Source organism: Eriocheir sinensis, chromosome 50, assembly GCF_024679095.1.
Source record: "Eriocheir sinensis breed Jianghai 21 chromosome 50, ASM2467909v1, whole genome shotgun sequence".
Classification (NCBI taxonomy): Eukaryota; Metazoa; Arthropoda; class Malacostraca; order Decapoda; family Varunidae; genus Eriocheir; species Eriocheir sinensis.
In genome coordinates this window covers 5,816,780-5,844,279 of record NC_066558.1, presented here as the reverse complement: position 1 = coordinate 5,844,279, position 27,500 = coordinate 5,816,780, and the positions used below count along the sequence as shown (strand labels likewise).

The 27,500-nt window shown below is 43.7% G+C and overlaps 1 protein-coding gene across 3 annotated transcripts in view; it reads left to right on the top strand.

Annotated features, from left to right (window-relative positions):
* LOC126982307 (TWiK family of potassium channels protein 7-like) overlaps positions 1-27,500 on the top strand; it is a 124,983-nt gene that overhangs the window by 8,748 nt on the left and 88,735 nt on the right. The window contains exon 2 of one of the 3 annotated variants that reach the window (XM_050834303.1): positions 15,388-16,370. In XM_050834303.1, coding sequence (XP_050690260.1) covers positions 15,839-16,370 — 532 coding nt within the window. In that variant the 5' untranslated portion in view covers positions 15,388-15,838. Of the gene's footprint in view, positions 1-15,131; positions 16,371-27,500 lie in introns of those variants that run through there. The other 2 variants (XM_050834302.1, XM_050834301.1) reach the window with 2 other exon arrangements.

Here is a 27,500-nt window from a genome sequence, read left to right as displayed (position 1 = left end):
ATATAAAAAAAAGAAAAGTTACAGACAGACAGACAGACAGGCAGACAGAGCAAGCCGTGTCCCATCACTCCGCACACAGGTAAACACATCGCTAATCTCAGGTGGGCCAGGTGGACGCAGGTAAGGCCGGCGTAAGTGCTCGCGCTCACAATGAAATATGAAAGTTAATCCCAGTGTAAATAAAAAGGTCGATAAACTATAAACGAAGATAACAATGGATACCGAAACAAACAATATCGCTTTTGTTGAAGATATAAAGAAACGTTGGGTAAAGAAGGAGATAAATGAGGTGATAAATATGGAAAAAAAGGGAAGGTGAGGAAATAGAAATAAAATAGATAGATAGAAAGACAAAAAATAGACAATTAATAGACAAGCAATAGACAGAAAGAAAAATAGACAGAAAGACAAGCAAATAGAGAGAAATGATAGACGGAGACAGAAATGGGCATAAAAAAGATATATAAGAAGAAAAAAGAAGGAGAAAAGGAGAGAAGGATAGAAAATAGGAAGAAGAGAAGGGAAAGGAAGGTAGAATGAGAGAGGAGGAAGGATAAAAAAAAATATGAGAAGATAAAATAAGTAGAAGAAAAGGAGAGAAGGAGAGAAAATAGGAAGAGAGGAAGAGGTGCACTGAAGAAAAGAGGGGAAAGAGAAGGAAGAATGAGAGAGGAGGAAGGAAGGATAAAGAAGGATAAAAAATAGAAATATGAGAAGATAAAAGAAGGAGAAAAGGTGAGGAGGAGAGAAAATAGGAAGAGAGGAAGAGGTACACTGAAGGAAAGAGGGGAGAGAGAAGGTAGAATGAGAGAAGGAAGGATAAAGAAGGATAAAAAAAAAGAAATATGAGAAGATAAAAGGAGAAAAGGAGAGAAGGAGAGAAAACAGGAAAAGAGGAAGAGGTGCACTGAAGAAAAGAGGGGAAAGAGAAGGAAGAATGAGAGAGGAGGAAGGAAGGATAAAGAAGGATAAAAAATAGAAATATGAGAAGATAAAAGAAGGAGAAAAGGAGAGAAGGAGAGAAAATAGGAAGAGAGGAAGAGGTACACTGAAGGAAAGAGGGGAAAGAGAAGGAAGAATGAGAGAGGAGGAAGGAAGGATAAAGAAGGATAAAAAAAAGAAATATGAGAAGATAAAAGAAGGAGAAAAGGAGAGAAGGAGAGAAAATAGGAAGAGAGGAAGAGGTGCACTGAAGGAAAGAGGGGAGAGAGAAGGTAGAATGAGAGAGGAGGAAGGAAGGATAAAGAAGGATGAAAAAAAGAAATATGAGAAGATAAAAGAAGGAGAGAAGGAGAGAAAATAGGAAGAGAGGAAGAGGTACACTGAAGGAAAGAGGGGAAAGAGAAGGAAGAATGAGAGAGGAGAAAGGAAGGATAAGGAAGGATAAAAAAAAAGAAACATGAGAAGATAAAAGAAGGAGAAAAGGAGAGGAGGAGAGAAAATAGGAAGAGAGGAAGAGGTACACTGAAGAAAAGAGGGGAAAGAGAAGGAAAAATGAGAGAGGAGGAAGGAAGGATAAAGAAGGATAAAAAATAGAAATATGAGAAGATAAAAGAAGGAGAAAAGGAGAGAAGGAGAGAAAACAGGAAAAGAGGAAGAGGTGCACTGAAGAAAAGAAGAGAAAGAGAAGGAAGAATGAGAGAAGGAAGGAAGGAGTGGAGGAGGAGGTGAATAGGTCCAGTGTAGGAAGGAAGGAAAAATAATATTGCTTTTGTTTTTGTTTTTCTTTTCTCTTCATTTATCATCTATTCAAGAAACGTCAAGAAAATAGAAATAACGATAATAAGAGAAAAGAAAAGAAAGAATAATATCGCTTTTTTTGTTTTCTAATTTGTTTTTTTTTCTTCATTCTTTCTTTCCTGCTTTTAGTTTTTTCATCTTTTTTCCTTCCTCTCTTTTTTCCTTCGCTCCTTCGTTTTTTTCTTTCTTTCTTTCTTTGTCTTTTTCTCTCGTTTTCTTCTTTTCTTCCTTTTTTCCTTTCTTCGTTCGTTTTCTTCTTTCTTTCTTTCTCTGCCTTTTTCTCTTTCTCTCTTTTTCTTCTTTTTTTCCTTCGTTCTCTTCTTCTCTTCTTTCCTTTTTTCTTCTTTTTCTTTTCTCTTTCTTTCTCTTTTTCCTTTCTTTCTTCTTTTTCTTTCTTCTTTCTTTTTCTTCTTTTCTTTCAGCTTTCTTTCCTTTCTTTTCTTCTTTTTCCTTCTTTCTTTCTTTTCTTCTTTCTTCTTCTTTTCCTTCTTTTTCAATTCTTCTTTTTCCTTCTTCCTTCTCTCTCTCTCGGTTTTCATCTTTCATTACTTGTTCTCTCTCTCTCTCAGTTATTTTCTCCATCATTATTTTCTTTCTTTCTTCTATTTTATTTTCGAGTTTCATCTTTCATTGCTTGTCCCCCCCCTCTCTCTCTCTCTCTCTCTCTCTCTCTCTCGTTATGGCCCCACACGCGTTGTATTTTATTTCATTTTATTCGTTTTTTTTACTGATTTTTTTCTCCTTTGTTTTTACCTTTTTGTTTTTGTTGTTTTTCTTTGATGTTGTTTGTGACCTTTTTCTGTCTTTTCTTTTTTTTTCTTTTATTCTCTACATTTTTATTGCCTTTGCTCTCTCTCTCTCTCTCTCTCTCTCTCTTTTCATGGTCTTATTTCACTTTCTTTATTCACCTTTTGACTTTTCTTTTTTCCTCTTTATCGTCGTTTCTACTTTTTCTTTTTTTTAACTTTTTTCCTCCTCTTTGATTCACTTTCCTCTCGCTTGCTTCTCTCTTTCTCTTTCTATGTCTTGTTTTCATTTCTACTTTTCTACTTCTTTCTCTCTTTCACTTTCTTTTCAGACCTTTTAACTTTTCTCTTTCCTTCTTTATCGTCGTTTCTTCTTTTTTTTTACTTTTTTCCTCCATTATGATTCTCTTTCCTCTTTCTTGCTTCTTTCTTTCTCTTTCTGTGTTCTTATTTTCACTTCTCCCTTCCTACTTCATTCTCTCTATTCTCTTCCTTTTTACCTCCATTCCTTCTCCTCCAATTACTTGTTTCCGTGTTTTCTCTAATAGAATAACAAAAAAATGAAAATAAAGTAACAAATAGGTAAATAAAAATAAGAAAGAAAGACACACGCAGACAGACGAAACAAAGAAAGCAGGAAACAATGATAAAGAAAGATAAACAAAAGAAATATAATAAAGAGAAAGAGACAGACGAAATAAAGAAAACAGGAAACAGTGATAAAGAAAAATGAATAAAAGAAAAAAATAATAAAGACAAAGACAGAAAGAAAACAAAAACAACTAAAAAATAAAATAAATAAAAAATAAAAAATAGAAAAATAAATAATAATTGTTTGACGAAAGAATAAAAAGACACTTAATAAAACACAAATAAATAAATAAACAAAGAAATTAACAGACAAATTAATCCCAGATGTTCTCGTCAACGCCATTAAACTCATGAGTGAAAAAAAAAAACATTACTTAAAACTACGCTGAAAAAATAGACAAAATAAAGAGAAAAAAAAAATCATGCCCCTTTGTTCTCATGTGTGTGTGTGTGTGTGTGTGTGTGTGTGTGTGTGTGTGTGTGTGTGTGTGTGTGTGTGTGTGTGTGTGTGTGTGTGTTTCCGGCTGTAATGTAAAACTATGATGCACACAATATATAAACCAGTGTGTGTGTGTGTGTGTGTTTGTGTGTGTGTGTGTGTGTGTGTGTGTGTGTGTGTGTGTGTGTGTGTGTGTGTGTTCGTGTGTGCGTGTAGGCATGTGGAGGAAGGGTGGAGGCGAGGAGGAGAGAGAGAGAGAGAGAGAGAGAGAGAGAGAGAGAGAGAGAGAGAGAGAGAGAGAGAGAGAGAGAGAGAGAGAGAGAGAGAGAGAGAGAGAGAGAGAGAGAGACGACGTGACCCAATATATGGAACATGAACCTTAATTACTACCAAAAAAAAGTAGCAGTAGTAGTAGTAGTAGTAGTAGTAGTAGTAGTAGTAGTAGTAGTAGTAGTAGTAGTAGTAGTAGTAGTAGTGGGGAAGGGTTGTAGTAGAAGTGGGGGTGATGGTGGTGGTAGTAGTCATAGTAGTAGTAGTAGTAGTAGTAGTAGTAGTAGTAGTAGTAGTAGTAGTAGTAGTAGTAGCAGTAGTAGTAGTAGCAGTAGTAGTAGTAGTAGTAGTAGGTGTGATCGGTTACTAATTAAGGACAGGTGAGATAAGTGGACAGGTGGAATGCGGACTAATAACACACCTGAGAGAGAGAGAGAGAGAGAGAGAGAGAGAGAGAGAGAGAGAGAGAGAGAGAGAGAGAGAGAGAGAGAGAGAGAGAGAGAGAGAGAGAGAGAGAGAGAGAGAGAGAGAGAGTCATTACCGGAAGACAAAGATGAATTAGAGAGGGGACAGAGAAGAGAAGAGGAGGAGGAGGAGGAGGAGGAGGAGGAAGAGGTGGAGAGGAAGAGGAGGAGGAGGAGAGGAAGAGGAGGAGCAAGAACCGGAGAACGAACAGGAAGAGGACAAGGAAGAGGAAGAGGAAGAGGAAGAGGAGGAGGAGGAGGAGGAGGAGGAGGAGGAGGAGGAAAGCGTAAAATGAGGGAGGAAAGGAGAGGAAAAGGAAAACGGAGATAATGACAGAAGGAGAAATGGAGATGAGTCTACTAAAGAGAGAGAGAGAGAGAGAGAGAGAGAGAGAGAGAGAGAGAGAGAGAGAGAGAGAGAGAGAGAGAGAGAGAGAGAGAGAGAGGACACAAAGGAAGGAGGACACGTTTAGCGAAATGAGATGAAACAGTCCAGTAAAAGAGAAAAGAAATATATATGGAAAGAGAAAGCAGGAGAGGAAGAGAAAGAAGAGAGAAAGAGGAAGAGAAAGAGAAGGAAGAGGAAGTGAAGAGAATTAAGAAGAAAAGGAGGATAGAGGAAATACGAGAAAAATAGAGAAACAGAAAGAAGAGAGAGAAAGAGAAGTAAAAAAGATACGAGAAAGAGGAAGAGAAAGAGAATGAAGAGAAAGAAGAGGAAGAAGAAGAAGAGAATGCAGAAGAAGAGGAGGATAGAGGAAATATGAGAAGAAAAGAGAAAGTAGAGGAAGAAAAAGAAGAGAAAGAGAAGTAATGAGGTTAAGAGAAAGAGGAAGAGAAAGGGAATGAAGAGAAAGAGGAGGAAGAAGAGAATGAAAAAGAGGAGGAGAATAGAGGAAATATGAGAAGAAAAGAGAAAAAAGAAAGAGAGAGAAGAGAAAGAGGAGTAATGAGGGTAGGAGAAAGAGGAAGAGAAAGAGAATGAAGAGAAAGAGAAATAAGAGAAGGAGGATAGAGGAAATATGAGAAGAAAAGAGAAAGTAAAGGAAGAGAAAGAAGAAAATAGAGAGAATAAAGAAGAGGAAAAGAAGAGAGAGGGAGGGAGCATAATGAGGATAAGAGAAAGATGAGGAGAATAAAGATAAATAAAAGGGAGAGGAAGAAAGGAATAAACAGAAAGAGGAAAATAAAAAAGAAGGAAGAGAAAGAAGAGAAAAGCGAGAGAATGAAGGAAAAAAGAAAAGGGAGAAGAAAGATAAAGTTAAATAAGAAATAGAGAAAAGAAAGGAGGGAAGAAGGAAGACACGAAAGAAAGGAAATGAGAGACTAAGAAAGAAGGAAGGAAGGAAAGAAGAAAAGACGAAAGAAAGGAATAAGAAAAGAAAAATAAATGGAAGGAAACAAAGAAAAACAATAAGAAAATAATAAAAGAAAGTAACTGAAATGGAGAATAATGAAAAGAAAAGAAAATAGAAAATATGGTAAAGAAAGACCCAAGAAAAAAGTAAGAAAAGAAAAAAAGAAAGAAAGAAAAAAGGAAAAAATGAATGAGTGTAAACAAGAACACCAAAAAAAAGAATAAAGAAAAAAGAAAAGATAGCAAAGAAAGATAAAAAAGAAAAAGTAGGACAAGAAAAAAGAAAAAGACATAAAGGAAGAAAATATGAGTGAGTGTAAACAAGAACACCAAAAAAAAGAATAAAGAAAAAAGAAAAGATATCAAAGAAAGATAAGAAAGAAAAAGTAAGAAAAGAAACAAAGAAAGTAAAAAAGGAAGGACCGTGAGTGACTATAAACAAGAATTCGAGGGCAAACAAACAAACAAACAAACAAACAAGCAAAAAGAAGGAAATGAAAAAAAGAAGTAAAAAAATGAAAAACCGTGACTATAAACAAGAATTCGAAATCAAACAAAAAAACAACAAAACAAACAAGACGAGAAACCCAAACAAAAAACAAACAAAAACACAAAACACAAACAAGACGAGAAACCCAAACAAAAAACAAACAAACAAACAAAACACAAACAAGACGATAAACACAAACAAAAAACAAACAAAAACACAAAACACAAACAAGACGAGATACACAAACAATGAACAAACAAATAAACAACATCCTTCTCTCCCCGCCTCAAAAAAATTCTATAAGTACACGAATAAATGAGAAGTATAAACCCCTGAAGGCGGCGAGAGTATAAGTGATAGAACAACAGGGCGGAGCATAAGACAATAGGAGTCGAGGATTCTTAAGAGGCTTCAATCCCTTATACTGAAAACACCTCGGGGGGCTTAATGAGGAGGAGGAGGAGGAGGAGGAGGAGGAGGAGGAGGTTAAAGAGGACGTGTAAATCTCATCTTAATTTTATACGTATTTATCCTCCTCCTCCTCCTCCTCCTCCTCCAAGATAACCCTTCCTCTCATTTTTCTCCATTACTCCAAATCTCTCTCTCTCTCTCTCTCTCTCGACGTTGCTCAGCCCTAATTAGTTTTCTCTTTATTAATCTTATTACTTTCATTATTATTATTATTATTATTATTATTATTATTATTATTATTATTATTATTATTATTATTATTATTGCATACATATTACATTATATATATTATTTTCTTTTCTTCTTTACTCTCTTTTTTATTTACTTTTTTCTTTTTTTACATTTTTCTTCTCATCTTTTTTGGTTTCTTCATCTTTTCATCGTTTTCTTTTTATTTTTCTTATTATTTTCCTTATTTTTTATGTATTTTCCCACAAGTTTTATGTTTTTTTGTTTCATAGATTTCGTATTTACTTCAGCTTTTCATTATTTCTTCGTTTTCTTTTTCTTTCTCATTTACTTTTCTTCATTTCTTTCTTCCTTGCTTCATTCCTCTCTTCCTTTCTTTTCTGCCTTCCTTCCTCAACATTCTTCCTTCCTTTCTTACTTTCCCTTGTCTTTTCCTTTCTCTTCTTTCAATTCTCTTTTCCATTACTTTCCTCTTCCATATCTTTTCTTTTTCTTCCTTCTTCTTTTTCTTCCCGTTTCTTTCTCCTCTTCCTCTTTTTACATATTCCTTCCCGTCCTCTTCCTCTCCTTTCTCTTCTTTGTTTTCTTCTTTTTTTATCCTTATTTCTTCTCTTACTTTTCTATTTCTTCGTTATTTTCTATATTCTTACACGCCTATATCTTTTCCCTTCTTTTTCATTCTCTCTTTCCTTGCTTTTTTTCCTTCCTTTTCCTTCCTTTCTTTTTTCTTCCTTCTCTTATCCTCATTACTCCTCTTACTTTTCTATTTCATCGTTATTTTCTATATTCTTACACTCCTACATCTTTTCTCTTGTTTCTCCTTCTTTTTTTCCTTCCTTTTCCTTCCTTTCTTTTTTCTTCCTTATCCAAATTACTCCTCTAACTTTTCTATTTCATCGTTATTCTCTATATTCTTTTCTCTTCTTTTTTCATTCTCTCTTTCCTTCCTTACTTTCCTTCACTACTTCCCCTCGTCCTCTTCTTTTCCTTTCTCTTTTTTGTTTTCCTCCTTCTCTTATCCTCATTACTCCTCTTACTTTTCTATTTCTTCGTTATTCTCTACATTCTTACACACTCCTATATCTTTTCCCTTCTTTTTCCTTCTCTCTTTCCTTCCTTACTTTCCTTCATTACTTCCGCCCCTCATGTTGTTGGTAATATTATGGAAGCCAGAAGTCACAAAAAAACAGTAATTGGAAGGGAACTTTGTGGAATTGAAGGAGATGATATTGTTGTTTTCTTATTACTGTTGAGAGAGGGAGAGAGCGCGAAGGGGGAGGAGAACGAGAAGGAGGAGGAGGAGGAGGAGGAAGAGGAGGAGGAGGAGGAGCATGAGGAGGAGATCAGGTAACATAGTAAAAGTTAGTTAAAATCGACTTCGTTATACTAGACTTTAAAAACAACAACAACAACAACAACAACAACAACAACAACAATAACAACAACAGTAGCTAAGGCACATCAACAAGTAGTAGTAGTAGTAGTAGTAGTAGTAGTAGTAGTAGTAGTAGTAGTAGTAGTAGTAGAAGTAGTGATAAGAAAATCTACGGTACTTCTAAGCCGTATTTCAGTATTTAACTTGTGTGTGTGTGAGAGAGAGAGAGAGAGAGAGAGAGAGAGAGAGAGAGAGAGAGAGAGAGAGAATATTAGGTCTTCTCTTTGATAAAAATATCTCATCACACATTCAGGGAACATCAAAACTGCGCCACCATACTTGCTTTAATCTCTCTCTCTCTCTCTCTCTCTCTCTCTCTCTCTCTCTCTCTCTCTCTCTCTCTCTCTCATTTGTCCTCCTCTATTCTCTCATCCATGTTCTTCCTCCTCCTCTTCCTCCTCTCTCCTCTTCCCTATTTATTTTCCTTTTTCCTCTACTTCCTTTCCGAACACACACACACACACACACACACACACACACACACACACACACACACACACACACACACACACACAAACGCGTCGGTACAGTGTGTTGATGAGATTATCTTGAGCAATGTGTGGAAGGGAAGGAGGGGGGGAGGGAGGTAGGGAGGCAGGGAAAAGATGGCGAGGAAGGAAAAAGGTGACAGGGAGAAGGAGAACGAGGGAAGGAGGGAGGGAGGGAGAGAAAGAATCGAGGAGGGAAAACTGGAAACAGCAAATGGAAAATGAGGGAAGGATGGGGTAAAAGGAAGGAGACAGGGATGGAAAGAGCAGTAAAGGGAGAGAAGGGGAAAAGGTATAGTTAGGAGAAGAGGTTTGAAGAATATAGGAAAGAGAATGGGAAGAAGGAATGAATGATATATAAGAAAGCAAGAGATAAAGCAAGGAAGAAAGGAAGTATCAAGAAAAAACGTAAGAAAAGGAAATAAAAAAATATGGAAGACATGAAGGAAAACGAAAATAAAAAGAAAATTAGAAAAGGAACTAAAATAACGAATGGAAGAGGGTGTATGAGAGAGAGAGAGAGAGAGAGAGAGAGAGAGAGAGAGAGAGAGAGAGAGAGAGAGAGAGAGAGAGAGAGAGAGAGAGAGAGAGAGAGAGAGAGAGAGAGAGAGAGAGAGAGAGAGAGAGAGAGAGAGAGAGAGAGAGAGAGAGAGAGAGAGGAAGGAAACAGGAATTGAGGAAGGGAAGGGAGAAGGAATGAAAGAGAGGAAAGTAGAGAGAAAGGAAAGGATGGAGAGGAGAGAAAGGGGGAGCAAAGGGAGGAGAGAAAGAAATGGATAACAGGGAAGGTAAAGGAAAAGGAGAAAATATATGGTAGTGAAGAAGGGAAAGAGGAAAGGAAGGATGGAAAGAAGAAAAAGAAAGGAAGAGGTGATAAAGCAGAAACTGATAAATGTGGAATATAGAAGAGAAATAGAAGGAATAAAAGAAAGAATAGGAGAGAGAGAGAGAGAGAGAGAGAGAGAGAGAGAGAGAGAGAGAGAGAGAGAGAGAGAGAGAGAGAGAGAGAGAGAGAGAGAGAGAGAGAGAGAGAGAGAGAGAGAGAGAGAGAGAGAGAGAGAGAGAGAGAGAGAGAGAGAGAGAGAGAGAGAGAGAGAGAGGACAAAGTGATAAAAACAAGACCTCAAAACAGCTGTAAAAAAAAAGGAAAAAAAAAGGAAAGAAAAATCCAGCACAAAACTTTTTAAATATGAAAAGAAAAAAGAAAAAATGGAGAAAGAAAAAGAGAAAAAGAACTCAAGACACAAACAAACAAACAAACACACAAACACTTCTACCATAACACTACTCAACTTGGAGGAGGAGGAGGAGGAGGAGGAGGAGGAGGAGGAGGAGGGGGAGGAGGAGACAGAAGAAAGTAGAGTTAATTAGGAAAGGAGATATGGAGGTACTAAGGAGGAGGAGGAGGAGGAGGAGGAGGAGGAGGAATAGGCCTAAGGAGAGGGTGGAGGAGAAAACAAAATGGAAAAATGAGAATGGAGGAGGGGGAGGAGGAGGAGATCATGGAGGAGGAGGAAGAGGAGGAGGAGGAGGAGGAGGAGGAGGAGGAGCTGATGGTGGAGAAGTTAGAGGAAAAAAAAAATAATATAATAAAAAAGACAGAAGGGGAAAGAAAGGAAGGAAAAAAGGAGAAAATGAAAAGAAGAAAACTTGGACACGAGGAAAATAATTGAAGGGGGATGAAAGAGAAAAAGACAATAAAAAGAAAGAGGAAAAAGGAAAAAAGGAGAAAATGGGGAAAAACAAGATAAAGAATAATAGGAAAAAACATTACGAGGAGGGAAAGAAGGAAATAACAAGAAGAAGAAGAAAAAGAGAAGAAAGGACACAAGATTGAAGAGGGACAAAAAGAGAAGAAAAAAGAGAAAAATAAAAAATAAACAAAAATAAAAAGAAACAAAAAATAAAAATAAAATAGAAAAAGAACTTGAAAAAATAATGAAAAGAAAAAAAGGAGCTTGAAGAGGAAAAATTGTGAGGGAAAAGGAGAATTCATAAGGAAAATCAGGGAAAAGAAAATTCACCAGGAAAATACGAAGGAAAAAGAGGAATCAAGAGGAAAAATAAAAAATAAAACGATTAAAAGGAAAAAAAAGATACTGGAAAAAGGAGAAATGAGAAGGAAAAGAGAGCTGAGAGGAAAATATAGAGAAAGTAAGAGAGGGAAAAAGAGGAAAAAGAGATATCAAGAGGAGATGGAAGAGGAAAAATAAGAAAAGAAAGGATAATTTGAGAGGAAAAAAAAGGCAGAGAAAAATAAAAAGGAAAATAAAGGGAAAATAAGAAATCAAGAGGAAAGAATTAAACGGAAGAAGAATAACAAGAGGAATAATAAAGAGGAATAAAATAAGAAAAAGAAAAGGACGGCAAGAAAAGACGAATACAGAATCAAAGAGGAAGAAAGAGGAAGAAAATCAAGAGGAAAAGAAGTTAAGAGGAAAAATAAAGAGGAAAGAAGAGGAGTAAAACTTCCCATGTTCTTCTTATGACATGTTTCACAACCCTTCATATCAAGAGGAGAAGTTTGGCGGCGAGGAGGAGGAGGAGGAAGAGGAGGAGGAGGAGGAGGAGGAGGAGGAGGAGGAGGAGGAGGAGGAGGAGGAAGCTCACCAGAAGGAAGAAATAAAATATGAAAAAGCAAATCAAAAGGAGGAGGAGGAGAAAGAGAAAGAAGAAGAAGAGGAAGAAGAAAAGAAGAAGAAAGAGGAGAAGGAAGAGGAGGAAGAGGAAAATGAAAAAGAGAAAGACAAAAAAAAAGGAAAATAACAACAAAAAATAAAACAAATAAGTAAAAGCGAAAAACGAAAAAGTGGAAGAAATAAAGAGGAGGAAAAGAGGAAGAAGAAGAAAGAAGACAAGAGAAGACAAAGAGGCAGAAGAATGTCAAGAGGAAGAGGAAGCGGACGTGGATGAAGAGGAACATGATAAACCTGAGATAAAAAGGAGGAGGAGGAGGAGGAGGAGGAGGAGGAGGAGGAGGAGGAGGAGGAGGAGGAGAAATCGAAACATCCACTCACGACATAAACACGACATCCGGAGAGAGAGAGAGAGAGAGAGAGAGAGAGAGAGAGAGAGAGAGAGAGAGAGAGAGAGAGAGAGAGAGAGAGAGAGAGAGAGAGAGAGAGAGAATCTTACTGGAGGCGACAGTGTGGCGGGTCACTCTCCTCCTCCTCCTCCTCCTCCTCCTCCTACTCTTCTCCTCCTCTTCCTCCTCCATGTCCCCTCAACCACGCCTCCCCAATTTCTCTCCTTTCCTACTTCTTTCTCCTCCTCTTCCTTCTCCTCCTCCTCCTCTTCCTCCTTCTCCTCCTCCTCCTCCTCCTCCTCTTCCTCCTTCTCCTCCTCCTCTATGTCCTCTCAACCACGCCTACCCAATTTCTCTCCTTTCCTACTTATTTCTCCTCTTCCTTCTCCTCCTCCTCTTCCTCCTCCTCTTCCTCCTCCCTTCTCCTCTTCCTCCTCTTCTTATACGCTTTCTGTCACGTAGCACTCCTTCCATCCCATTATTTCCTCCTCCTCCTCCTCCTCCTCCTCCTCCTCCTCCTCTTCCTCCTCCTCCTCCTCTTTCCTCCGCCACGCCTCTTACATTCAGTGGTGTCATGGAGGAAGAGGAAGAGGAAGAGGAGCATCTGAAGAGATCGTAAGGAGAGGAAGAGGAGAGGGAGAGGGGGAGGGAAGGAGAGGAGGAGGAGGAGGAGGAGGAGGAGGAGGAGGGAAGAGCAAGGCGATTTATGAGAACATATATATACATCTAATAGCAATTGTAGCAGTAGTAGTAGTAGTAGTAGTAGTAGTAGTAGTAGTAGTAGTAGTTGTTGTTGTTGTTGTTATTACTATCATTCTATAACACTGAAAGCCTGAGCGGTCGTAAAGTAAACACACACACACACACACACACACACACACGCCCGTCTCTCTCCTCATCTCGCCGCCTTATATAATTCTACCTCCTCCTCCTCCTCCTCCTCCTCCTCCTCCTCCTCCTCCTCCTCTTCCTCCTCCTCCTCCTGCTGAATACATTACATAATTCCTTCCTCTAAATATTACTCCACTAAGTACTACAACCATATCCTCCTCCTCCTCCTCCTCCTCCTCCTCCTCCTCCTCACTTTCAATACAAACAAAATGAATTAATAAGAGAAATAGTTTTATATCGATAGTAAAGGAAAGAATGAGTGAGTTAATTTATCTCGTGTTTAAAAGAAATGGTTTGAAAGAATGGGAAATGAGCTGATCGAGAGAGAGAGAGAGAGAGAGAGAGAGAGAGAGAGAGAGAGAGAGAGAGAGAGAGAGAGAGAGAGAGAGAGAGAGAGAGAGAGAGAGAGAGAGAGAGAGAGGAGAGAGAGAGAAACAAACAGAGAGACAGACATATTAACAAAGAAAAGGAAAAAGAAAGGAAAAGAAAAGAAAAAATAATGAATGAAAATATAAAGAAAAAAAAAAGATACAGAGAATAAATAAGAAAATTGAAAGAGATTGAAAAATTGAATGAAGGATGAGAGAGAGAGAGAGAGAGAGAGAGAGAGAGAGAGAGAGAGAGAGAGAGAGAGAGAGAGAGAGAGAGAGAGAGAGAGAGAGAGATAACATTAGTTGGAGTGGAAAAGCCCCTATGTCGAAGGAGGAAGAGGAAAAAGAGGAAGAAGAGGAGGAGGAGGACGAGGAGAAGGAGGAGGAGGAGGAGGACGAGGAGGAGGTAATGAAGAACACCTGAGCCAAGGGAAGGTAATTAAAGGTCCTTTGTAGAGAGAGAGAGAGAGAGAGAGAGAGAGAGAGAGAGAGAGAGAGAGAGAGAGAGAGAGAGAGAGAGAGAGAGAGAGAGAGAGAGAGAGAGAGAGAGAGAGAGAGAGAGAGAGAGAGAGAGAGAGAGAGAGAGAGAGAGAGAGAGAGAATAGGATGGCAAAGGAGATGTGTGTGTTTGTGCGTGTGTGTGTGTGTGTGTGTGTGTGTGTGTGTGTGTGTGTGTGTGTGTGTGTGTGTGTGTGTGTGTGTGTGTGTGTGTGTACGTTAATCCCCCTCAGCCTCTTCCTTCCACATGTCAGTACAGCAGACAGTCAGCTCACCCCCCCTACCCCCCCACCACCCCTCCCTCCCCCCCCCCCCGTACCTCCCCTTCTCCTATTTCCTCTGTCTCCCTTTCTCCTATTTCCTCCTTCGCTTCTTTCTCTTCTTTTTTTTTATCTTACTATTTCTGATCTTATTTTCTTATCTTACTTTTATACTTACTTACTTTTTCTTTTTTCTTTCTTACTTACTTTTCTTTTCCCCTTCCTAACCTAACCTAACCTGATCTGACCTAACTTAACCTAACTTATCCTAACCTAACCTGACCTAACCTATCCTAAGCCATCCCAATCTTACCCTTCCTAACCTAACCTACCCTAACCTAACCTGATCTGACCTAACTTAACCTAACTTGACCCATCCTGACCTAACCTATCCTATGCTATCCTTATCAAACCCATCCTAATCTAACCTACCCTGATCTGACTTAACCTAATTCATCCTAACCTAACCTGACCTAACCTATTCTAAGCTATCCTAAGACATCCTAATCTTACCCTTCCTAACCTCACCTACCCTAATCTAGCCTGATCAGACCTAACAACCTAACTTAACCTAACCTGACCTAACCTATCCTAAGCTATCCTAACCTTACCCTTCCTAACCTAACCTACTCTAACTTAACCTGATCTGACCTAGCTTGACCTAACTTATCCTAACCTAACCTAGACTAACCTAAGCTAACCTGATCTGACCTAACTTGACCTTACCTAGACTAACCTAACCTAACCTGATCTGACCTAACTTGACCTTACCTAGACTAACCTAACCTAACCTGATCTGACCTAACTTGAATTTACCTAGAGATCTGACCTAATCCTGACCTAACCCAAACCTAACCTAACCTAACCTAGACTAACCTAACCTAACCTGATCTGACCTAACTTGACCTAACCTAACTTAACCTAACCTAACCTAACCTAACCTAACCTAACCTAGACTAACCTAACCTAAATTAACCATCCCAACCTAACCTTACGACAGTCGGGGTTTTGAGGGTATGAAGGAGGCCCTGTAGGTGGCGTGCGTGCGTATGTTGGTGGCGGCGGAGAGGGGTCGTTAAGGGTCATTTTGCGCGTGTACAGCCTTGACGTGGCGGGGCTGAGTACTACAGTTGAGGTGATGGGGGAGGGGAGGGGGCACGGGAGGGAGGAGAGGGGGCAAAATTAGTGTTGAGGTGATGGGGGAGAGGAAGGGGGGAGGAAGGGGAAGGGGGGAGGAAGGGGAAGGGGGAGGGAGGGGAGGGGGCACAAAGAATGGAATAAGGGAGAGAGATAAGGAGAGATAGGAAGTGAGGTTAAAAAGTGGGGAGAGGGGAAGGGAATTAGGGAATAAAAGAGGAAGGGAGATAGGAAGGTGAGGGATGGAGGGTGAGGGGTGGAAGTAGAGAATGACGGAGTGGAAGAAAGGGAAGGACTAGAAGGGAAGGGAACGAAACTGAACGGAACAGAACGAAAAGGAACGGAAAGGAAGGGAAGGGAAGGGGAGAAGGCAGGAAAAAAGAAAATTTAGAGATTAGGGAGATGAAGTGAAGGGAAAGGAGAGAGCGTAGAGGAGGAAGAGAAGGAAAGGTTGCACCGTGTGTCGGGCGTCGGGTGTGTGGCGTGTGGGGGTGTTACAGCAGCAGGTGTTTGTGTCCCCAGCAGCAGCAGCAGTGGTCACAACAAGGACCCGTCACTACCTGGCCAATACCAATACCGCCACCACCACCACCACCGCCACCACCACCACCACCGCCACCAGCGTCATCACAGCCCCAGCGGCAGTGTCAGCCTGAGCCTGGCCGGGCCGGGTGTGGCAGCAACACCCCTCACGGAACACGACGTGCCCATTGACCCGCCCCGCCCCGCCGCGCCCCACCCCCGCACCCCGCCTAGCAGGCCCACACCTCTTACCCCCCACACCAGACAGGCCCGCCCCGCCCCGCCGTGCCCTGGCAGCGGCGGTAGGGGGTACCCGCTGAGTGTCCCGCCCCTGGCATGGGCCCTGACGGCGCCTGTGAGGCGGCGCGGCCCCCGGGGCAGCAGGGCCGGGAGTGAGGGGTGAGGAGCGGCAGCAGCAGTAGCCGTGCGGGGGCCCGGCGGGCCCGGCGGGGCCATGGACGGGCACGGGCACGCGCGGGGTGGCGCGGGGGACCTGCCGGCGCTGCAGTACCAGACGCGCGGCGCCGCGCGGTCGCTGGGGCGGTGCTCGGCGTGCTGCTCGCGCGTGGCGGCGGCGCTGTGCTCCAACGTGGGCGTGTGCGCCATGGTGCTGCTCTACACCGTGGCCGGCGCCTTCCTCTTCGCCACCATCGAGGGCGGCGGCGTGGCGCTGCAGGTGTCGCCGCCGCCCGAGGCGCCGCGCGACGCCGCCGTGATGGAGTCGCTGCGGCAGGAGGCGCGCGGCCTGCGCCACGAGACGGTGGAGCACCTCTGGACCATCACGGAGTCCCTCAACATCCTCTACCGCGACAACTGGACGCGCGTGGCCGAGCAGGAGCTGCTCAAGTTCAGCGAGAAGCTGCTTACGCGCCTGCACGAGGGGGGGCCGCCGCCCCAGCCCGCGCCCGCCACGGCCCACACCTCGGCTTACCAGTGGACCTTCGCGGGCTCCTTCCTCTACTCCCTCACCGTCATCACCACCATCGGTGAGTACACACACGCCGCACACCCCAGCCAGTCCCTGCCTGCCCTGCCTGGCCCTCCCCTTCCCTGCACCGCTCATGTCCTGCTCCAGGCACTTACTCCCCCCCCTACCCTCCACCACCCCCCCCCCAAAGCCGCTTTGTGTGACAGTAGTAGTACAGGCAGCAGCAAAGGTGCTGCAGCAGTAGCAGCAGCAGCAGTAAGGAGCATCAATGCCCGCCCCGCCCCGCCCCGCCCACCTGGCCGGCCACACGAGTGCCCTCACCCGTCCTCAAGGCCACTAATGACCCGCCCCGCGGCACACAGGTGAGGCACGGCGGGGCGGGGCTGAACCAATTACCCGCCTACCACACAGGTAAGGAAGTCTGCCACCGCACTTCGTGTTGTTGTTGTTGTTGTTGTCAGCCACACAAAGTCATGCACCAGAAACTTGAGCAAAACTTTCCACACACGGGACGAAGAGAAGGAAGGAAGGAAGGAAGGAAGGAAGGAAGGAAGGGTGGGAAGAGGAAAGTGAGGCGGTACGAAAGGAAAGAAGGAAGAAGTGATGCACGAAAGAAAGGAAGAGCAGAGTGTGGAAGAACGGAGGGAATTAAAGAAAAAGGGAGGGAGGGAGGGAGGAAGGGCAACTGAGGAAGAACGGAGGGAAGGAAAACACTGGCAAGAGGAAGGAAAGAGGAAAGTGAGGAAGAATAGAGAGAGGAAAGGAAGAAAGGGGTAAAGGAAGGAAGGAAAGAAAGAGAGATGTGAGGAGCGGAGGAAACGAAGGAAGAATATAGGGAAGAAAAGAAGATAGAGGAAGGAAGGAAGAAGAAAAAGATGAAAGGAAAGAAAAGCAAAACAATAGGAACGGTGAAAGGAAGAAAAAGAAAAAAAGGAAGGTCGCAGAATAGGAAAAACGTAACTAAGAGGGGGAAGGAAGGAAGGAAGGAAGGAAGGAAGGAAAGAAGGAAGGAGGGAAGGACAAAGGAAAGAAAGGAATAACATAGGGAAGGTAGGGAGAAAGGATTAAGAAAGGAAGAAGGAAGGAAGGAAGAAAGGAGAGAAAGAAGGAAGGACAAAAGGAAGGAAGGAAGAACAGAGGAAAGAAAGGGAGGAGGAAGGAAGAAAGAAATAAATGAATGAAGGAATGAAGGAAGGAAAGAAAGAAGGAGGGTAGGAAAAAAGAACAAAAGAAAGGAAGGAAAACAAAGGAAAGAAAGAGAGAAAAGTGGAAGAAAGGAATGAATGAAAGAAGGAAGGAAGGAAGGAAGAGAAGGACGAAGAGCAGAAAGTAAAAAAAAAAAAAAAAGCATTTCAAACAGAACATAACTTGGCTAAAGGAGACGTTGTGTGTGTGTGTGTGTGTGTGTGTGTGTGTGTGTGCACCAAAACACGCACACACAATCTTGCGACGTGTGCGCGGCCATGTGTATACTAATGTGTGTTAATTCGCGACAACGCACATGAGGAGGAGGAGGAGGAAGAGGAGGAGGAGGAGGAGGAGGAGGAGGAGGAGGAGGAGGAGGAGGAGGAGAAGGAGGAGGAGGAGGAAGTAAGAGGTAAATAGGAAGCAGGAAGCAATAAGGGCAGAAAAAAAGGAGAAGAGGAGGAGGAAGAGGAAGGACAGAAGGAAGGAAAGAAGGAAAGAAAAAAGGAAGGAAGGAACGAGAATAAAGGAGGAATAATAAAAGGAAGAAAAGAAGTGAAAATGAGGAAAGGAAAAAGAAAAATGAGAAAGAATTTATAGAGAGAGAAAATGAGAGGAGAAAGAGGAAGAGGAGGAGGAGGAGGAGGAAAGGAGAACAAGAAAGAGAAGATAAGGAGAAACAAAGTAAAACATAAACCAATAATAATAATAATAATAATAATAATAATAATAATAATAATAATAATAATAATAATAATAATAATAATAATAATAATAATAATAATAATAATGACTAACAAATAAAGCAAGTAAAAATAAAAACATGATAAAAGGAAATCAATGACGTGTGTGTGTGTGTGTGTGTGTGTGTGTGTGTGTGTGTGTGTGTGTGTGTGTGTGTGTGTGTGTGTGTGTGTGTGTGTGTGTGTGTGTGTGTGTGTGTGTGTATACCTACATTATTAGGCAGGTAGTTTTGAATTCATTAATGGCTTGTATGTTAATGAGAGAGAGAGAGAGAGAGAGAGAGAGAGAGAGAGAGAGAGAGAGAGAGAGAGAGAGAGAGAGAGAGAGAGAGAGAGAGAGAGAGAGAGAGAGAGAGAGAGAGAGAGAGAGAGAGAGAGAGAGAGAGAGAGAGAGAGAGAGAGATTAATAGCATCAATCATTACCTGACTGGGTATTAACCTTTACAGAATAGATGAAAGACAGGGAGGGAGAGAGCGAGAGGGGGAGGGAGGGAGAGAGGGAGGAAGAGAGGGAGAGTGAGAGAGAACAGGAGGGGAGAACAGATAAGGGGAGGAGATTATGGAGTGAGGAAGGGAGGAAGGGAGGGGAACAGATGAGGAGGGAGAGAGAGGGAGAGATGAGAAAGTGAGGAAGAAAAGAGGAAGGGAAGAGAGGGGAAGGAAATAAAGATAAAGAAAGAGGCAGGAAAGTGAGAGAAAGAGGAAGGGAAAGCAGAGAATGAAAGAGGAAGAAGAGAAAGAAAAGAGAAGGTAAGGGAAAGGAAGGGAGGAAAGAAAGGAAAGGAACGGAAGGGAAGAAGGGAAAGGAAGGGAGGGAAGAAGAGAAAGGAAGGGAGGGAAGAAGGGAAAGGAAGGGAAGAAAGAAAAGAGAGAGAGATGAAGAAGAGAAAGAAAAAGGAAAGAGAAGGGAAAGAACAGGATGAAAATTTATGAGGGAAAACGATGAAGGAAAATTGAATGAAAGGAAAGGAATAAGAAAGGAAGGAATTAAGGAAAGAAGGATAAAGGGAGGAAAGGAGAATATAAACGGAAAAGAAAGAGAAATGAAGATATAAAGGAAAATATGAAAGAAAGAAAGAAAAAGAAAGGAAGAAAGAAAGAGAGGAGGGAAGAGAAAGTAAGAGATATTTCCTTCCTCCTCCTCCTCCTCCTCCTCCTCCTCCTCCTCCTCCTCCTCCTCCTCCTCCTTCCTTCCTTCCTTCCATCACAAAGCAAGAAAGATTAATGAGAGAGAGAGAGAGAGAGAGAGAGAGAGAGAGAGAGAGAGAGAGAGAGAGAGAGAGAGAGAGAGAGAGAGAGAGAGAGAGAGAGAGAGAGAGAGAGAGAGAGAGAGAGAGAGAGAGAGAGAGAGAGAGAGAGAAACACAGAAAAGACAAAGAGGGGAGAGAGAAAGAAAAATAGGGAAGGAGAGAAAGATTGAGTGGCGGAAAGGGAGAGATGAATAAAGAAGGGAGGGAGGGAGGGGGAGAGGAAGGGAGAGAAAGAGAGAGAGAAAGGGAGAGAAAACACTTGCAATCTCTCTTCATTTGTTTTTCTCCTTCTCCTCCTCCTTCCTTCTCTCTTCTCTCTTCCTTTCTCTCCCTCATTCTTTCCTCTTGCGTCCATTTCCATCCTTCCTTCCTTCCTTCCTTCTCTCTCTTCCTTTTCTTCCCCCTTTTAATAACTTTCAACCTTTCCTTACTTCTTTCTTCTTCAACTTCTTTCCTCTCTTCCTCTCTTCTTCCTCCATCTTCTCCTCCTTCTATTCCTCTTTTTTTGCCTCCTTTATCATTCCTTCTCCTACTTTTCTTCTTCTTTCCAATATTTTCTCTTTCTCTCCACAATCACTTTCCTCTCTTCCTTCTTCTCCTTCTCCTCCTACTAATCTTCCTCCTCTCTATCTCTCGCATTCATTCTCTTTGTTTCATTCCTTCCTTTTTTTCTCTTTCACTTTCTCTTCTTACAAACACACGCAAAAAATAATAAACAAACAAACAAACAAACAAAAGAAAGACCGCAATGCCACCTGTAAAAAGTATATACGAAGGTGAACTTTTTTTACCTGTGGATAATTAATTTGAAAGAGAGAGAGAGAGAGAGAGAGAGAGAGAGAGAGAGAGAGAGAGAGAGAGAGAGAGAGAGAGAGAGAGAGAGAGAGAGAGAGAGAGAGAGAGAGAGAGAGTTGTGGTAATAAAGAAACAATAGTAGTAGTAGTAGTAGTAGTAATAGTAGTAGTAGTAGTAGTAGTAGTAGTAGTAGTTGTAGTAGTAGTAGTTGTTGTTGTTGTTGTTGTTGTTATAAGAAAAAAACATATCTCGTTATTCGTCAAATTAAGGAAAGATTAAATTGTAACAGTCCTCCTCCTCCTCCTCCTCCTCCTCCTCCTCCTCCTTTTGTATACGCCAGAAAGAGTATATCATATTATGTTTGAAGTTAACTGCAATCCTTTCCCTCCTCCTCCTCCTCTTCCTCCTCTTCCTCCTCTTCCACCACCTCCTCCTCCTCCTCCTCCTCCTTTTCGAAACGCTAGAAAGAGTATATCATATTATGTTTGAAGTTAACTGCAATCCTTTCCCTTCTCCTCCTCCTCCTCTTCCTCCTCTTCCACCACCTCCTCCTCCTCCTCCTCCTCCACCCTTCAGACATGTCATGAACGTGTTCCTTTGTCCTGCGGCAAGAGAGAGAGAGAGAGAGAGAGAGAGAGAGAGAGAGAGAGAGAGAGAGAGAGAGAGAGAGAGAGAGAGAGAGAGAGAGAGAGAGAGAGAGCACGCAACCCCCCCCACCCCACCTGACTCACTCACAGGACGTCAGGTCACCGAGGGAGATCAGAGGAGGGGAAAGACGCCGGTGTGGATACTGTTTCCGCCCCGGCCACACAACCGAGGCGTGCTACGGCCGTGCTGCTGACCATCGCCAGGAAATGCTGCTCAGGAGAGTCCTGACGGAAGGCTTGGGGAGGCAGCAAACTCTCCACCCTCAGCAGCCCTTTCAGGACACCCAGCAGCCCCCCACCTGGCAACATCACCAACAACAGCCTGAGCTTCACCGCACCTGGCCCGCCCCCTCGTGGCAGGGCAGACACTAACACGTCTCGCCTCACCACCACACCTCCCTGCCAAGCCAACGCGAGGCGGCGAGGGCATGGGCGCCTCACCCGGCATCTCACCGTCGTGTCGGCCAATGTCAGGGGAATGCGCACAAATGTTGGCGACCTCACCCACAATTTTGTCCTGCGCCATCGAGCCGACGTTGTTGCTGTGACGGAAACGTGGCTCACTGAGGAGGTGGAGCCAACGTTTGGCAAAATCCCGGGTTATTCCCACTGGGTGAGGAAGGACAGGGAGAACAGAGCAGGCGGAGGCGTGGCTGCCTGCTTTAAGGACTGCCTGAATGTACAGGAGCTCGAGGTGACGCTGCCTCACCAAACGGAAGCTCTATTTTTCAGGGTGGCACTGACGGACAACAGTGGTCTCCTCCTGTGTCATGTACCGCCCCCCTAGGCAAGGGCGGGCTCCTCTGGATTGCCTGACGGAGGAGCTCGACACCCTGCTCCTGCGTCACCAGTGCTCCCACGTGATGGTGGTGGGAGATCTAAACTTCCACCTGGAGCAGGGAGCCTTCGATAACTTACTGACGGTGCAGGGTCTGGTAAACCACGTAACCTTCCCCACACATGAGCGAGGAGGGCTACTGGACCCTGTGCTATCGGACCTCCCCGAGGCCAGCCTCCGCTGCCAGCAGCTGGGGCCAGTGGGCAGCTCTGACCACTATGCCGTACTGGCTCGGGTTGAGCTGACCACAGAGAGGGAAGACGCAGTCCCGCGCACCATCTGGCTTTGGGAGAGGGCCGACTGGCCGTCAATGAGACACGCCGTGGAGGACACGGACTGGGAGACCCTGTTGGCTGGGGACGCCGAGGCCAAGGCACGGGCTCTCACCACCAAGCTCCTTGCCCTCCAGCAACAATGTGTCCCCAGCAGGGTGTACCTCGCCAGGCCTAGTGACCCCGCTTGGTTCGGTTTCCGATGCCGGGTTGCTGCCGAGGCCAAGCATGCCGCCTGGGAGAGGTACAAGCGTCATCCGTCACGCCAAAATAAGGTCCAACACCGGGAGGCCTGCAAACGGATGACAGCTACCTGCGCGTGGGCGAAGAGGCGACAGAGAGAGGACCAGCAGCGGAAACTTTGCGGCCCAGGAGTTGGCAACAAAACCTGGTGGAGCCTCGTTAAGGAGCGGCAGGGGGCTAACCAACCCCATGCCGTCCCTCCACTCACCAGGCCTGACGGTTCCACGGTCACAAGCAGTGGAGGTAAAGCCTCCCTCCTGGCTGAACTATTCGCCAAGAAAATAAAGGTTGGTGACCCGGGACGACCCGCACCTGTGCTGCCACAGGAAACCGACCGTGTTGTCTCCTCTGTGTCGGTGACGGCAGGGCAGGTTGAGCGGCTGCTCAGCGCGGTGGACGCAGGTAAAGCCGTTGGCCCGGATGACATAAGCCCACGCCTCCTCAAGAATTGTGCCAAGGAGCTCTCAGGTCCTCTCTCCGCCGTCTTCACGTCTTGCCTGAGGGAGTGCAAGTGGCCTTCACTATGGAAGGAGGCGCGTGTGGTTCCGGTCCACAAGAAAAATTCGAGGTCCAAACCCAGCAACTACAGGCCCATCTCCTTGCTTTCTGTGGTGGGCAAGGTGCTGGAGCGTGTGGTGGCTGCAGCCATCTGTCAGCATCTGAGTGAGAGCCATCTCCTCTCAGATAGACAGTTTGGCTTCAGGCCTGGCCGGTCCACCGCGGACCTCCTCCTCCTCCTCTCCAAGGATTGGCAAGACGCACTGGATGAAGGCCTGGACACACTCGTGGTAGCCCTGGATATTGCTGGAGCCTTTGACAGGGTTTGGCACGCGAGGCTCATTGAGAAGCTTCGCGCCAAAGGTGTCCAAGGTGCCCTACTGATGCTGCTCAAGGATTACCTCCAGGGGAGGACCCTTCAGGTGGTGATCAACGGGCAGTCATCAAGGCCTTCACCAGTGCATGCCTCAGTTCCACAGGGTTCCGTGCTTGGCCCAATCCTGTGGAGCATATATATCGACGATCTCCTCCGGCAACTATCGGCAGTGTCAGCCTACGCCGATGACTGCACACTCTCCCGCTCCTACTGCCGCCCCGACAGCCAGCGCGCCGTCGAGGAGATCAACAGGCAGCTCAGCCTGGTGGAGCAGTGGGGAGAGGAGTGGCAGGTCACCCTCGCCCCGGAGAAGACGCAGGCCATGATCATCTCACGGTCCCCAGACGCCTCTCGAGCAGTCTCAGGCCAGCTGCGTCTTGGAGGCAAGAGTCTGCCCCTACAGGACCACATCAAGGTCCTGGGAGTGACTGTGGACCAAAGCCTGCGCTTCGACCTCCACGTCCGAGCTGTTGCCCGCCAGGCCTCCCTGCGAGTCTCTGCCCTGCGAAGAGTAGCGGGATCCCTCGACCCACGGGGCATCCTCACTCTCTTCAAGGCACAGATACGTCCGTATCTGGAGTACGGTGCCCTGTGCTGGATGGCGAGTGCTGCCACCCACATGCAGAGGCTCGACGCAGTGCAGCGACGAGCACTGCGTCTGGTGGAGGCCAGCGAGCACCTGGAGGAGTCGTCTGCCACTGTGACATCGCTGGAGCACCGCCGTGATGTCTCAGCACTGGTGGTGTGCCACAAAGCCCAGGTGCAGGGGGTTCCCCACCTCAGCAGCTTGAGGCTCCCTCCACGCGCTGCCCAGAGGTTCACCCGGACTACACTCTCCGGTGACCAGCTCGTGGAGGTGCCTCGATCACACTCCAGGCAGCACCAGCGCACATATACAGCCAGGACCACACGCCTGTGGAACATGTTCACGGCAGCCACTCCCCAGGTGGAGAACATGAACACGCAGCAGGTGAAGCTGGCTGCTCACAGGTGGCGTGAGGGACACACAAGTGCGCTAATGCTATAAACTATAAATATAAAGTGACAAACTGACGTTATTCCATATTGTTTTTACATGTTTTCTTAATTTTTTTCGTATTTTGTATTTGTATGCTTGAATGTTTCAACATTCGACAATTCAATCTGTCCCATACACAGGCTCTTAGAATAATTATACCGAAAAAGTGTAATTTTGAGCCTCCTCCTTTTGTAAAAATTTGTTTAAATAAAAAAAAAAGAGAAAGAGAGTATGAAAAGAGAAGGGAGAAGAGAAGAGAAGAGAAAGGTATATAATTGAATGTAAGGAAATAATTGAATAGGAAGGGAAGAGAGAGAGAGAGAGAGAGAGAGAGAGAGAGAGAGAGAGAGAGAGAGAGAGAGAGAGAGAGAGAGAGAGAGAGAGAGAGAGAGAGAGAGAGGAGAGAGAGAGAGAGAGAGAGAGAGAGAGAGAGAGAGAGGAAGGAGAGAGAGAGAGAGAGAGAGAGAGAGAGAGAGAGAGAGAGAGAGAGAGAGAGAGAGAGAGAGAGAGAGAGAGAGAGAGAGAGAGAGAGAGAGAGAGAGAGAGAGAGAGAGAGAGAGAGAGAGAGAGAGAGGGAGAGAGGGGAATGAAAGAGAGAAGAGAATGAAAAAGAAAGAGAATGAGAAGGGAGAGAAGAATGAAATGGAGGAGGAGAATGAAGGAGGGAGAAGCAAAAGAGAGAAATAAAAGGAAAGAAAAATAAATAGAAAGTGTTGAAAATTGAAAAGCACTACAGAGAGAGAGAGAGAGAGAGAGAGAGAGAGAGAGAGAGAGAGAGAGAGAGAGAGAGCAACGTTGCCATGGTGTATTGAATCTCTCTCTCTCTCTCTCTCTCTCTCACGCGTGAAACTTAATTAAAAAATCTGGCATTCAAAACACGTGTCATTTCACCATCATCTGCAAGTCATGTGTGTTGGTCTGTTTATTGTCTGTCTGTCTGTCTGTCTGTCTGCCTGTCTAATGTTTGTTTGTATATATGAATGTTTGTCTTTATTTCAATTTGTTTCACTTTATGTTTCTTTCTCTGTGTGTGTGTGTGTGTGTGTGTGTGTGTGTGTGTGTGTGTGTGTGTGTGTGTGTGTGTGTGTGTGTGTGTGTCTTTACCTCTTTGTCTCTCTAACTCAGTGTGTCTCTATCTCTCTGTCTGTCTGTATATCTGTCTGTCTGTCTGTCTTTGTGTTTGTCTGTCTAGTTGTGTGTAAGTGTATGTATCTGTCTTTTTTTGTTTAACTGTTCATCTGTGTGTCTGTCTATCGTTCTCTGTCTGTCTGTCTGTCTGTCTGTATTCCTGCCGGGTCTGTCTGTCTGTCTAACTGCATGTATGTATCTATCTGTCATATCTGTCTGTCTGTCTATACCTTTCTTCGTAGTTGTGTGTCTTTCTATTAGGTTGTCTGTCTGTCTGTCTGTCTGTCTGTCATCTAGTTAGTATGGTAGAATCGCACTAACAATAATAATAATAATAATAATAATAATAATAATAATAATAATAATAATAATAATAACTACAACAAAAACAACAACGACAAGAACAACATATCGCTGCGGCCTAATCCCTAAACGTGAAACTCAAGTGAATCTCGTCCATCACCTGTTAATTAGTGGGCCGAGTCAGGTGACCAAGGGGGGAGGGGGAGGGGGAGGAGGAGGAGGAGGAGGATAACGAGGGCGGAACGATATACAGAACGAATGCAAAGAGGAAGAAGAGGAAAGAAGGAAGATTAGAAAAGCAAGATAAAAGGAGGAGATGGAAGAGAAGAAAGAGGAGGAGGAGGGGGAGGAAAAAAAAAGACGGTAACCATAAAGAAAATGAAACTAAAGAGGAAAAGAACATAAGGAAAAACAAGACTAGGAAAGAGAAATAAGAGAAAATGGAGGAGGAGGAGGAGGAGGAGGAGGATAAAAAGGAGGAAACAATATGGAGAATAAAATGTAGAGACGGAAAAGAACGAAGAGGAAAGAACAATAGGAAAGAAAAATAAGAATAAATGAAGGAAATGAAGGAGGAGGAGGAGGGGGAGGAGAAAAAGAAGTATATAAAAGGAGTAAACAAAATAGAGAAGAAAAAGAAGAAAGGAAAAAGAAGATGAGGAAAAAAAAGAGAAGAGGAAATGGAAGAGGAGGAAGGAGAGAAGGAGGAGATGGAGGAAAGAAGGAGGAGGTGAAGAAGGAAGAGGATAAAAAAGAAAAAAAAATCAATGTAGAAAATTAATATAAGGAGGAGAAGGAGGAGAGAGACTAGCAAAGAAAGAAAAGAAGAAATGGAGGAGGAAATAGAAGAGGAGGAGGAAGAGGAAGGAGGGAAAAGCGGAGGATAAAGAGGAAGAAATAAAGAGGGAGAAAGAGGAGAATGAAGACTAGGAAAAAAAAATAAGAGGAGTAAAATGGAGGCGATGGAAGAGATGGAAGAGGAGGAGAAGGAGGAGGAGGAGGAGGAGGAGGGGGGTAATTAGTGCTCAGGTGGACTCGGGGCTTCCCCTGACTCACCTGAAGACTGACAGGTGAGGGCGGCTAATTAGCGAGCCACTGATTACCCCGGCCGGTGTCTCCCGCAGGTGTTATCATCGTCATCATCATCATCATCGTTGTTATTATTATTATTATTATTACTATTATCATTATTATCATTGTTTTATCAGTGGTCATACTTTTTTCCATTATTGGTAGTAGTAGTAACAGTAGTTGTAGTAATAGTAGTAGTAGTAGTAGTAGTAGTAGTAGTAGTAGTAGTAGTAGTAGTAGTAGTAGTAGTAGTAGTAGTAGTAGTAGTAGTAGAGTCTGTTTCATTTCATCTGTCAACCAACAAAACGGATATTTCGATGGATGATTCAACCTGTGCATTTCTAGTTTGTGAATACGTGAAATTCAACTGTTGCAATAGACATTCAAGCTTATTTTTCACTAATATATTTGAATGTTTATGTATACAAACAACAACTCAGTCGTTTGCATCGATAAGCTAACATACAAGCTCAGGAAAAGACAAGCTTGTATCAAATAACACAGTCACGTCATGGTCGAATAATCTGTGGTTTTTCAAATTCTTTGGTTGATAGCACATTTCAGGTATATTAAAAGACATCTTTCTCTGCAAGTGCAAATAAAGGGCATTATAATGATTTACTGCATGTAAATAACGATTAATAATGGAAATAAAATGAAACAGTAAATAATAATAAATGTTGAATGCAACCTAGGCTATTTCGAATATTAGGCTACTCATGTTATTTACATGCAACGCATCAAAATTCATTATGTAAATAGACACTTCCAGAGCCAGATATCACATCATGCACCTGAATGAGATGAAATATGGGTATCTG